The sequence below is a fragment of the Aquarana catesbeiana genome, linkage group LG04, assembly GCF_042186555.1.
Source record: "Aquarana catesbeiana isolate 2022-GZ linkage group LG04, ASM4218655v1, whole genome shotgun sequence".
In the NCBI taxonomy this organism is placed as follows: domain Eukaryota; kingdom Metazoa; phylum Chordata; class Amphibia; order Anura; family Ranidae; genus Aquarana; species Aquarana catesbeiana.
Window position 1 is genome coordinate 652,083,284 of NC_133327.1, and position 12,411 is coordinate 652,095,694.

General features: G+C 43.1%; 1 protein-coding gene across 1 annotated transcript in view; it reads left to right on the forward strand.

The window, feature by feature from the left end:
* PLEKHH2 (pleckstrin homology, MyTH4 and FERM domain containing H2) overlaps positions 1 to 12,411 on the forward strand; it is a 219,621-nt gene that overhangs the window by 137,962 nt on the left and 69,248 nt on the right. The window contains exons 10-12 of the mRNA XM_073628463.1: positions 3,909 to 4,003; positions 6,205 to 6,346; positions 10,438 to 10,574. Of these exons, the coding sequence (XP_073484564.1) occupies positions 3,909 to 4,003; positions 6,205 to 6,346; positions 10,438 to 10,574 (374 nt within the window). The remainder of the gene's footprint in view (positions 1 to 3,908; positions 4,004 to 6,204; positions 6,347 to 10,437; positions 10,575 to 12,411) is intronic.

A 12,411-nucleotide genomic window follows, 5' to 3' on the forward strand; every position in this document is an offset into this window, starting at 1 on the left:
CTGCAAACCTACCAAGACATGGCCATCCACCTAAACTGACAGGCCGGGCAAGAAGAACATTAATCAGAGAAGCAGCCAAGAGGCTCATGGTAACTCTGGAGGAGCTGCAGAGATACACAGCTCAGGTGGGAGAATCTGTCCACAGAACAACTATTAGTTGTGCACTCCACAAAACTGGCCTTTATGGAAGAGTGGCAAAAAGAAAGCCATTATTGAAAGAAAGACAAAATAAATCTTGTTTGCAGGGGCTTAGGGGGGACAAACATGTAGAAGAAGGTGCTCTGGTCAGATGAGACCAAAATTGAACTTTTTGGCCTAAAAGCAAAGCGCTATGTGTGGCGGAAAACTAACACTGCACATCACCCTGAAACACGGTGGTGGCAGCATTATGTTGTGGGGATGCTTTTCTTCAGCAGGGACAGAGAAGCCGGTCAGAGTTGATGGGAAGATGGAGCCAAATACAGGGCAATCTTAGAAGAAAACCTGTTAGAGTATGCAAAAGACTTGAGACTGGGGCGGAGGTTCACCTTCCAGCAGGACAACAACCCTAAACATACAACCAGAGCTACAATGGAATGGTTTAGATCAGTGTTTCTCAACTCCAGTCCTCAAGGCGCCCCAACAGGTCATGTTTTCAGAATTTCCATTATTTTGCACAGGTGATTTGATCAGTTTCACTTCCTTAGTAATTACCACAGCTGTTTCATCTGAGGGAAATCCTGAAAACATGACCTGTTGGGGCGTCTTGAGGACTGGAGTTGAGAAACATTGGTTTAGATCAAAGCCTATTCATGTGTTAGAATGGCCCAGTCAAAGTCCAGACCTATATCCAATTGAGAATCTGTGGCAAGACTTGAAACCTGCTGTTCACAGACGCTCTCCATCCAATCTGACAGAGCTTGAGCTATTTTGCAAAGAAGAATGGGCAAAAATGTCACTCTCTAGATGTACAAAGCTGGTAGAGACATCCCCAAAAAGACTTGCAGCAGTAATTACAGCGAAAGGTGGTTCTACAAAGTATTGACTCAGGGGGGCTGAATACAAATGCACGCCACACTTTTCACATATTTATTTGTAAAAAAATTTGAAAGCCATTTATCATTTTCCTTCCACTTCACAATTATTTGCCACTTTGTGTTGGTCTATCACATAAAATCCCAATAAAATACATTTATGTTTTTGGTTGTAACATGATAAAATGTGAAAAATTTCAAGGGGTATGAATACCTTTTCAAGGCACTGTAACATTAATCAGGTGTATGATAATGCTTGTAACAGTATATGGCATTGATTGTGTATTTGAAATGAGCAGCTAATCTTCTTGTGATTTTTATTATACAAAAACAATGAAAAGGTTTATATATTTTTATTGTTTGGTGGGTACTTAAAGTGGTTCTAAAGTCAGAAGGTTTTTTATCTTAATGCACGAGAGTCTCAGCTGTCTGGGACTTTCCCTCCTTATTGGAAGAGACATCAGCAGGGCGCCCTTGGCCGAGCTGCGCCTTCATGTCTGAATGGACACACAGAGCAGCGGCTCGGCTCGGGTGCCCCTGTAGCAAGCTGCTTGCTGTGGGGGCACTGGGCAGGAGGGAGGGACCAGGAGCACCGGGGCGAGGGACCCGTTAAAAGGGTCTGAGGTTCTGGGCTGCTCTGTGTAAAACCACTGCACATGACAGGTAAGTATAACATGTTTGTTATTTTTAAATGAAACAAAAAAAACAAAACTTTGGTATCACTTTAAAAAATCCATCTTTTCCTTCCATAATTTGGTTTAAAGCGTAACTCCACTTTTGTGGGAAAAAAATATAGCAAATAATAAAAAAAAAAATAATAATATAACATTTATGATTGTAACACAAGACATCTTGAAGTTTAATGTTATTAAAAATAACCTTTCTTTTTCAATCTGCAGAGCTGTAATTTTGTATAAAATTTGATTTAATTTAAAGGATCACTAAAGATATATATATATTTTTTAAATAACAAACATGTTATACTTACCTGCAGCTCATTTTGCACAGAGTGGCCCTGAACCTGGTCTTCTGGGGTCCCTCGGCGGCTGTCTCAGCTCCTCCCCGCAAGGACTCAACACCTTCATGCGAGCTCCCTCGCATGGTGTTGAGTGCTTGCGGGCGCTCTCCCATGATACAGCCGGTGGCCATAGCCGCTCACTGTATCACTCGGCCCCGCCCCCGGCGCGCATCCCGCGCCATTGGATGTGATTGACAGCAGCGCGAGCCAATGGCTGCGCTGCTTTCAATCCACCCACTGTAACCAATCAACGGCCAGGCTGAGCGGCGAAGAGGATGTCGGGGGCGAGCGCAGGACTATCGAGGGGTCAGTTAAGTAAAACGGGGGGGCTGGGGGGGGGGCCGGTATTGTCGGATGTTTTTTCACCCTAATGCATAGAATGCATTAGGGTGAAAAAACTTTTTCCTTTACAACCCCTTTAATTTAAACTAAAGGCCTTCTGCACACGGCTGGTGTACAGCACGCCCCCAGAAATTCAATTTCCTGGTTCTGTGATTGGCTCACTGATTTTCCCAGAAGTCTGTGCTAAGATACAAGTCAGATTTTAGGCATCCTCTGCAACAAAATGTAAATGTTCTCCTAAATGGTTAATCACTACTAAAGGGCTGCAGACCTTGCAGCTTTCCTAATTAGAGCACTGCAAGTACATCAGCTGATCACTAATATATAAAGTCATTCCCAATCAGAATCAGTATCCAAAAGACATACTGTAGAAGAATAAACAACTTTTTCTTCAGAGCAGAAACTGGTAGGAATCTGCAACAAAGTTTGTTAACCCCTTCCCACCGCCGCCTCCTGGCCCTTTAAGAGGATATAAATGCCAAGAGGCGGAGGCAGCCATTCGGATCATGTGACAGCTGTGATTGACTGTCACAGCAGTCACATGATTAGAAAGCTTCTGAATGCAAGTATGCATCGGGAGCTTTCCGGTACACGTTCGTTACTATGCTGGGAGCGCGCTCCCTGCCTGCTCTCAGCACAGTAAAGTATTTACATAGGGCTGCATATACACAGCCAATCTGCGTTGAAGCCCACCTGCCAAGAAGCTGCATATATATGTGAACGGCAAAATACATTCATCACCTAGAAGGGATTGTTTTTTTTCTCAACAAAAGTGGAGTTACTCTTTAAGCCAGTACCAGCGATATCTGGTGTGCTCCCTCTTCCACCACCATTAAATGTGCATGCTCAGACATTCCACGAATAGGTGTTTCTACACCTGCTTGGACATTCCTGCATTTATAACCACCATTTTTTTTTGACATTTTAAATTATATGGCAATAAATTTACTCACACTGATGTATCATTTGAAACAAAAGTAGTAATTTTGGTTTAGTATTTTGGTCGGTGAGCAGGGCCATGAATATTAACGTCTTTATTTTAGGGGCCCTTTCACACTGATATGTTTCACTTTAAATCCTATGGGACTTTTAACACCACTGCGCTGTGGGTGCAGTGCGTTTTGTAAAGTCCTGCATGCTGCATCTTTGGTGCGGTATTGAAAACGCCCATTGAAATGAATGGAAATCGTGGTAAAATTACTGTAAAAACGCACCAGCGATTTGCATTTTTGGTGAGTTTTTGAGTCACATGTCCATTTTTTGCAGGTTGCCCGAAAAACGCACCAGAAGCGCAGGGGAAACGCATCCGGACAAAGTGAAATCGCCGTAAAAACGCATATGCGTTTTTACCGCGATTTTGCTACAGAGCAGTGTGAAAGGGGCTTTAATAACATTCTGTGAGCGCTATTAGAAAAGTTTTTTGTGTTGTTGTATAATGCCATTTTTTGAAAGATGATTTGTTTGTTTGTTTTTTTGATATTTAATTAATATTACTTTTTTGATTTTACTTACATATTGCTTTTACTTTTCTTTAGTTGGCACAACCATGACATCATGTTCAACATCTGGTGTCTACACCTCTCTGATATACAAGAACATGACCTCTCCTGTCTATACCACATTAAAAGGGGTATGCATTACTAACTTCTATTCCTATAGTCAGATAAAGGTAATACTTGTGTTATGGCCTTGCTGTACCAGGGGATTGATGTCAAAGAAATGGGCATGCCACCAAATAGACATTGGGGTTGATTCATTAAAACTGGAGAGTGCAAAATCTGGTGCAGCTGTGCATGGGAGCCAATCAGCTTCCAGTTTTAATTAAACAATCTGAAGTTTGAGGCTGATTGGCTACCATGCAGAGCTGCACCAGATTTTCCAGTCTCCAGTTTTAGTAAACCAACCCCACTGCATGAACACCCCACATTTTCATAGTTTACCTTTATTTTTTGTGTTGGTGCACCAAAATGAAAATTCTGGATGCACTTGGCCGAAACCGAAATTGACGGTTTTTAAAAAATATATATATTTTTAAAAATAATTGCATCATATTCGACTTTTTAATTAATATCATGAATTTAAATGAATATGAATTTATTGTCGGCCATTATCGGCACCTTTAGAAGCGGTGTCCTGCTTGCTTCATTTTTGGTGCATATTTGGCAAACCGTAGCAAAAACGCACCTCCCTATTGAAGTTCATTGAAAACGCAGCAAGAACACATCAAAAATGCACCCGTGTTTCCTTTTTGATGAATTTTTTGAGTCACGTGACCTATGAAAGCGAGGTAAAATTGCAGCGAGATCGCGGGCGTTTTCGGCAGCCATTCAGTGGTGGCTGGTGGTTTTTTGTTGGGGGGCGGCAAACAACCCCCCCCACCATGGCACCCCCTGTCTGCCGGTCCACCGGCACTTACCCCATTGGCGGCGGGGATCGGCAGGGGTACATCGGGGATTGGCAGGCACATCGGACAGGGGGACAGGCTGCGGCGGACATCTATCAGCGTCTCCTGTATTGTCTTCCCTTCTGCAATCACGGAGGCTTCCGCCGTGCATCTCCTCCCCTCCTCCTAGGTGTCCAATAGGATCGCTTGACCTTTCAGCCAATCGGGAAATGGGTAATAGACCCACGTTTCCTGATTGGCAGAAAGGCGATTCAGTGTTAGAAAAGCGAATATTCATTTGCTTTTCTAACACATCTGGGTGGGCTCTGAGTGCAATGTTCTGTGCCACGAGTCCACCCTATTTTGAAGCCTATTAGAGCCTATGGCTCTAATCAGGTGCTTCAAAAAAACACCCCCGCTGCTGAAATTCACACGCCCGGTGCCCTAAAAGGGGCCAGACGTATGAATACGGGGTGGCCACGGCGGCCATGGATAGATTCATGCGTCCGGCCCTCTATCCATGACCGCCGTGGCCACCCCTTATTCATGCGTCCGGCCCCTTTTAGGGCACCGGGCGTGTGAATTTAAGCGGCGGGGGTGTTTTTTTTAAGCACCTGATTAGAGCCATAGGCTTCAATAGGCTTCAAAATAGGGTGTACTCTTGGCGCAGAGCATTGCGCTCAGAGCCCACCCAGATGTGTTAGAAAAGCAAATGAATCTAACCATTAACCATATAGGGGGTGGCGTGGACAGAGGGGGCGGTGCCTGTACGCCCTAATGGACATTATAGGAACTTTTCTTCTTTTGGCACAATGCTGAAAACCTTATTTTTGGCCGATAATTTTTGGCGGTCGAAATTTCGGTGCATCGCTAATTTTTTTGATATAACAGTTGTAAAGGGGGTTTAAATATGGCTGTGCAGTCCAGTATGCACCAGATTCCACTATCCACATTAATCAGAACAGATGGATGAATCTCCACTTCCGGCTCTTATATTCTGCAATCTGATGCCATACCTGAACAGTGACTGCAGTCATTGTTTAGCCAAAAAATTTCCACTTGGCTCCTTTGATCTTCAAATCAAAGTTTGTTAAACCAGCAGGCCTATCCGCCCACCCCAAATTTTGGCAGATTCAGCAGGTTACAGAGAAAATTTGATCCATGTATGGTCAGCTTTAGACCCAGTGCTCTCAGCTATCAGCACTTAGTACTAGAGCTGGTTGGACACGCCCCCTCTCCTTCTCTGCGGTACCGGTCAGTGGGGACATTTAATATTAGGGGTGTGACTGTTACTCAGCTATGCCAGCCCAGGCCATGTCCATGTGAGACTAGGAAACAACATTTTCACCCAGAGAAAAAAGTATTTTGAGGAACATCCAAGAAAAAATATCAGATTGAAAGATGACAAGACTTCAGTTGGTCTTTATATATATTTTTTTAATACACAGAAAGCAACTCAGATAAGCACTAGCCCTTTGGAAGATTCTTCAGGATCTGAGGAAGAAATCAATTCATGCTCCAGCTCTCGGACATCTGAGTCAGATTGTCGCAATCAGAGTGAGGCTGGAAGCCCCCGTGCTCTGAAGAGAGGTAAGCCCATTGTTATCAGCCTGAAGTCTTGTAGAACCTGGCAAAATGCCTTGGAACGTTATAGCAGGGACCTCCAGGTGAATGTGTATCAGGTCAGCTTTCCTTCAGGAGCCCTAAAATTCCAGGGTGCTCGTTAAGGAAATTTGGAACAGTTGTCCTGGTTGAAAGCTTGGTTCCACCTACCACCTGCACCCGGCTATTAGCAAGTGAAGCCAGTTATTTTAGTGATGGCCCAGTAGTAGGGTCTCCACCATAACATTTAAAGTCGAGCTATAGGCAAAACTTTTTTTTTGGATAGAGCAAGGGAGGGTTATAACCCCCGTAAGGTTTATTTTTGCCCTCTTTGTCCCAATGGGGAGATTTACCTTCACTTCCTGTACCATAGCCAAAATAGGAAGTGGCAGGAAATCCCTGCAAATTAAGGGAATCTTTTGGGGACTCCAAGGTCACCAGAGCTGTCACCATTGGAAGATTTCCCTTTCTGAGGAACGAGCCCACAGGTGTAACACTAAAGGAAGCAGCTTCCTATAGTGGCACACAGAAAAGACGAGGAGTTAATTATTTTAAATAAGAAAATACCCTTTACAATCGCTTTGAAAACATATATAATTACATTTTTACATTATTATTATTATTATTATTTTTATTATTATTTTATGTTATTTTCTGAAAACTCCAAAACTGAAAAATCATACTTCACATTAGGTAGAAGGAGTTAACTAAGAAGGAGCCTAGGAATTTATGTACAGTATATATAATTAACCCCGCCATTACTGTGCTGGTAGATCTTATTATCAGTTGTAAACTAGATATGCACAGTGTATGTACTAATAAAGGGTTAAAGATATCAAGGCTTGGATTCTGCATTGCAAAGTAATGCACTTGTAATCCAATATGTCCCTTAAGTTTCCCTAAATAATGCAAGTTATTCTGAAGTACTGTATATAAATCTGCCCCAAAGAAACAATTAAAAAGGTACAAATTTTTAATGTTTTTTTTGGTATGCTGCATAAATGTGAAAACCCTTAACAAACCTATAGTGGGGGTTTCTCAAGTTTGGCTGCAACAGTAGAACTATACTTTTAAAAAAATAGCTTAGCAACATTATCCCACACAGCGGATTTAGGTAGGTTCAGTTTCGGTACCCAGTGCTCTGTAGTTACATAGTGTGGTCTCTGCTGTAAAGTCTTGTGATACAGAGACACATTAGCCTGCAGCTGCTTGCTCAGTACATATGGGTCTAATAATTAGGGGAACCTTGGAACAAATAGAACTTAGTTACTCCGTTCTAACATTAGGAGCAGATGTTTTCTGGTGTTTTTGAGCTGTGTATACTGAAAACAGCTGTAAAAACTCTGAATATTAAGTAAAAGTAATAGAAATAACAGATAACTATAACAAGGTGTTTTCAAGGTAGTGTGTTAATACGTGTATTTATGTAGTGTTTGTTAGTGTGTGTGTGTGTGTGTGTGTGTGTGTACAGTTTTCATCATATAAAGGGGAACGCTGGACGATCACCTGCTGAGACAAAACTACTATACCGGTCTAAATACAGAATTATAAACATATTTCTTTAGGAAAAAGTAAGGTGCAAAGTGCAGTAATCCATAGAGACCAGTCAAACTTAACTTCTTTGAAGTCAGATTAATTAAATATGGTCAATGTACATCATGTTTGTTATGGTTTTGGCATAGCTTTTTTTAATGGCTGGAAAATGATCAGAGCTGAAGGCAAGATAGATAAAGCCAAATATAGGGCAGCTTTTGAAAAAAACCTGTTTAGTATGCAAAAGAGCTGAGACTGGGATGAAGATTCACCTTTTAAGAGCGTTGAGGCTGGGGTGGAGGTTCACCTTTCAAGAGAGCTGAGGCTGGGGTGGAGGGAGGTTCATCTTCCAATTGAGCTGAGGCTGAGGTGGAGGTTCACCTTCCAACAGAGCTGAGCCTGGGGAGGAGGTTCACCTTTCAAGAGAGCTAAGGCCGTGGTGGAGGTTCACCTTCTAAGAATGCTGAGGCTTTGTTGGAAGTTCACCTTTCAAGACAGCTGAGGTCATGGCTGAGGTTCACCTTTCAAGAGCGCCGAGGCTGGATTAGAGGTTCCTTCCAAAGGAGCTGAGGCTGGGGCTGAGGTTCACCTTCCAAGAGAGTTGAAGCTGGGGCAAGGGTTCACCTTCCAATAGGACAAAACCAAGAACCTTCTAATGTCCAATGCTGCTTAAAATCTATGACAAGACTTAAACATTGCTGGTTACACCTACCACACATCCAACCTGAAAGCTCTAGAGTTGGGGTCTTAGACTGGCGACCCTCCAGCTCTTGGGAAACTACAAGTCCCATGAGGCATTGCAAGGCTGAGAGTTACAAGCATGACTCCCACAGGCAGAGGCATGATGGGACTTGTAGTTTCGCAACAGCTGGAGGGCCGCCAGTTTGAGACCCCTGCTCTAGAGAAATGATACCAAGAAGAATCACAGAATTGCAGAATAGACAAGGATGGTTTACCTCAAAAGACTTGTGGGTATAATTATAGAAAAAAGGTGATTCAACTAAGTATTAACTCAACCAAAGGGGATATTTATTTGTTAAAGGTATTTATATATTGCCGACAATTTACACAACACTTTACATATTGTACATTTACATTAGTGCCTGATCTCCAGGAGCTTCAAGTCTAATTTTCCTACCTCACATGCATACACATACTGGGACCAATTTAGAAAGCAGCCAATGAACCTACCAGCATGTCTTTTGAGTGTAGGAGGAAACCGGAGTACAGAAGAAAACCCACACAGGCTCAGGGAGAATATCCAAGTTCCATGCAGGCAGGGTTCTGGTTGGTATTCAAACGATATTCAGGAAAGCAACAGTTGCCAGATTTGTTTGTACAACTTTTGTGTCATATTAAGAAACATTTTTCTTATTCCAGTCCCTGAAAGATATAAGAAGTTAGCAGGTCATTATAATTTATGGGTGGAGTTGAATTTTAAAGTGAACCTGTACCTTGACCCCTTCTTGTCCCAGAAACACTGTTTCCATGCACCTTTCATTCTCTTCCCCTTCTTCCCATTCACCCACTGGAGTAAGGAGAAACACCGTATATATATGTCCAAATCAACCTGATCAAAACTTACACAGAGCTAAAGACTCTTGCCTCACCCCCACGGATCAGCGTTTGGGCTTGGGTTTGTTCTTTAGGCACCCAGTGCTGCATCTTAAGAGAAAGGAGAGTACCAGTTTTGTACTTCACACTGGCAGGCAAATGTAGTAGATGGGTAGTGAAGGGAAAGAAATTATGTGAACCTATTGCTTTTGCCATGACTTGAAAAGCACGGGTTCACTTTCAAGAACATTGGGACTCAACCTCAAATTATCATGAGCAAAGTTCCAAACTAACCTTAAAAAATATTATTTTACTAAGAGAATAGTTGATCCTTGGAAAAGACTTCCAGCAGAGGTCCTGGGGCGGTCAACAGTATGTGAATTTAAAATCATATTACACCTTTTTGAAAAACGTAATAAATGTAACCACATTAATAAAAAAAAATTCATATATTAAACTTTTGCACTGGAGCCTGCAAAGCATTGCAACCATGTTCAGTGTAGTGTGGGTGCAATGCCCAGGCTCCTACAGACTGGTCCCCAGCCCCAGGTCCATATGAAGGTACATAGCTTTGGTTATAGGGCTGGAGGAAGTAAACAGAAGGCAAAAAGTGTAGAAAATGCACCATACTTTTGCCCCATTGGGATTTACGAGTTCTTCTGCCATGGTGGCAGATGTGATTTGTAGTCTTCCATTCACCCTGTAATCTGTGAATGGATAACATGGCAGTGTGGGCAGAGCCACGCCCGGCTGGGGAATGTGACCATGTATCATGTTATACCATAAATATGGGTATAATATAAAACATGGTCAGAAAAGTGGACTGTACAAAAAGGTTAACAAAAAGGGAAAAAAACGGGGGGGGGGGGGGGGGGTTCAGCTTTCATGGACCACTTGTTCTGTTTCTGGGGTCACTCCTCTATGTTTCTATAAAATATGCATCTGTCATGAAGGACAAAAGACCTCTGACTTGTGTTCCTCTCTCTCTATAGGCATCTCATTCTCCTCCATGGCATCAGATAGCGACTACGCCATTCCTCCCGACGCATACTCTATTGACAGTGAATTCTCAGAACCAGAACAGAAGCTTCCAAAAACCTGTTCCTCATCAAGTGACAACGGCAAAAATGTGAGCCATATGTGGAAAAAATACTGGGCTGCTGCTTTTAATCAACATAGCATTCAACAGGCGTATTGCATTATTACCAGTGTTTTTATATACTGGATCATTGTTGAAAGTTCTTTCATAAGGCGTAGAATAATGTACTAAAGGGAACAAATTATTTCAGAATTGTATGTCTGCAGTTCCCATCCATTCAGCTGTTGCCTACCCTACACACCCATCCAAGGGCACCTCTGAAATACCTGGCAAGCTGCCGACACCATTCTTTCCACTTCTTTGAGCTGCATTTTAAATATTTAACACAAAAAATAAACATGTTAACAACAGTATGTCTATTACATCTGTAAGTACACATAATGTTGTAAGAGTAGAGAAAATGGACTATCCCTTTAAATAAACATTCTAAGGTGCATGGTTTACTAAAACTGGAGAGTGCAAAATATAGTGCAGCCGTGCATGGTAGCCAATCAACTTCCAACTTCAGCTTGTTCAATTAAGCTTTGACAAAAAACCTGGAAGCTGATTGATTTTGTCTGCAGAGCTACACCAGATTTTGCACTCTCCAGTATTAGAAATCAACTGCATTTTGTTACTCTGTTTTGAGGTTTTAATTGTAAAGCCAGGCAGACTACTATTTCTTAGTATTATTAGTGTTTACATATTCATAGTTGCCAACAGTCCCGAATTGCCCGGGACATTCATGGAAATCAGACCAATGTCCCGGTCTGAGCCCGTCCTGGGCAGAATCCCGAAAATCAGGCTCTGTCATGGACAGCTGAGAGTTGTCAGTTCACTGTATGGCAAAACACTGTTGTGGCGCAGGGTAGTCAGAGACACTCACAGAGATCCCTACCTCCTCCACCTCCTGCCTGTGTTTGCGGATTGATCAATAGCTCCTCCTTCAGCAGCTAGTCAGGCGGCCCTCTTTGGGAATCACTCCGAGTCTCCGAATGAGTACATCAGTTAGAGGTGGAGCCTGCAAGACTCGCAGTTTGATTGGGCAGGACTCAGGAGGGGGTGTGGCTGGACCTCCTTCACTGGTGCACATGAGGCTCAGGCTGCAGAGACTGTGGGAGAGCAACAGGGGAAGGAGTTACTGCTGTGGTGGCCATGGCTACCTAACTCTACACTTTATGCTGTAGTGGCTGTATAGAACAAATACCGACTCTAAGACCCCTTTCACACTGGGGCGCTTTGCAGGCGCTACACAGCTAAAAATAGCACCTGCAAAGCGCCCTGAAAGAGCCGCTGCTGTGTCTCCAATGTCAAAGCCCCAAGGGCTTTCACACTGGAGCGGTGCACTGGCAGAACGGTAAAAAAAGTCCTGCTAGCAGCATCTTTGGAGCGGTGAAGGAGCAGTGTATACACCGCTCCTTCACCGCTCCTGCCCATTGAAATCAGTGCAGCAACGCTTTGCAGTGGTTTTAACCCTTTCTCAGCCGCTAGCAGGGGGCTAAAAGCTCCCCACTAGCGGCCGAATACCGCCGCTAAAACGACGGTAAAGCGACGTTAAAATTCGGGCCATTATACCGCCGATGCTGCCCCCGTCCCAGTGTAAAAGGGGTCTAAAAGGGACTGAATTATATTCAGAGTGTAGTTGTTGTCCATAGCAACTTATCATAAGTTATCTTCTATATCAACCGATCATAGGTCTTACTCTAATCCAAACATGGGTCACCCCTTGTTCCAATCACTTGTCATTCCTTATTTCACAAACGTTTCATCCCTCAAGTCAATCGGTAAACCCTCATTCCAATCATGGGTCACGCCTTGTTCCACTAATGATTCATCCCTCACCCCTCCACCCCTCATTTCAAACACAAGTCCCCCCTTGTTTTAAACA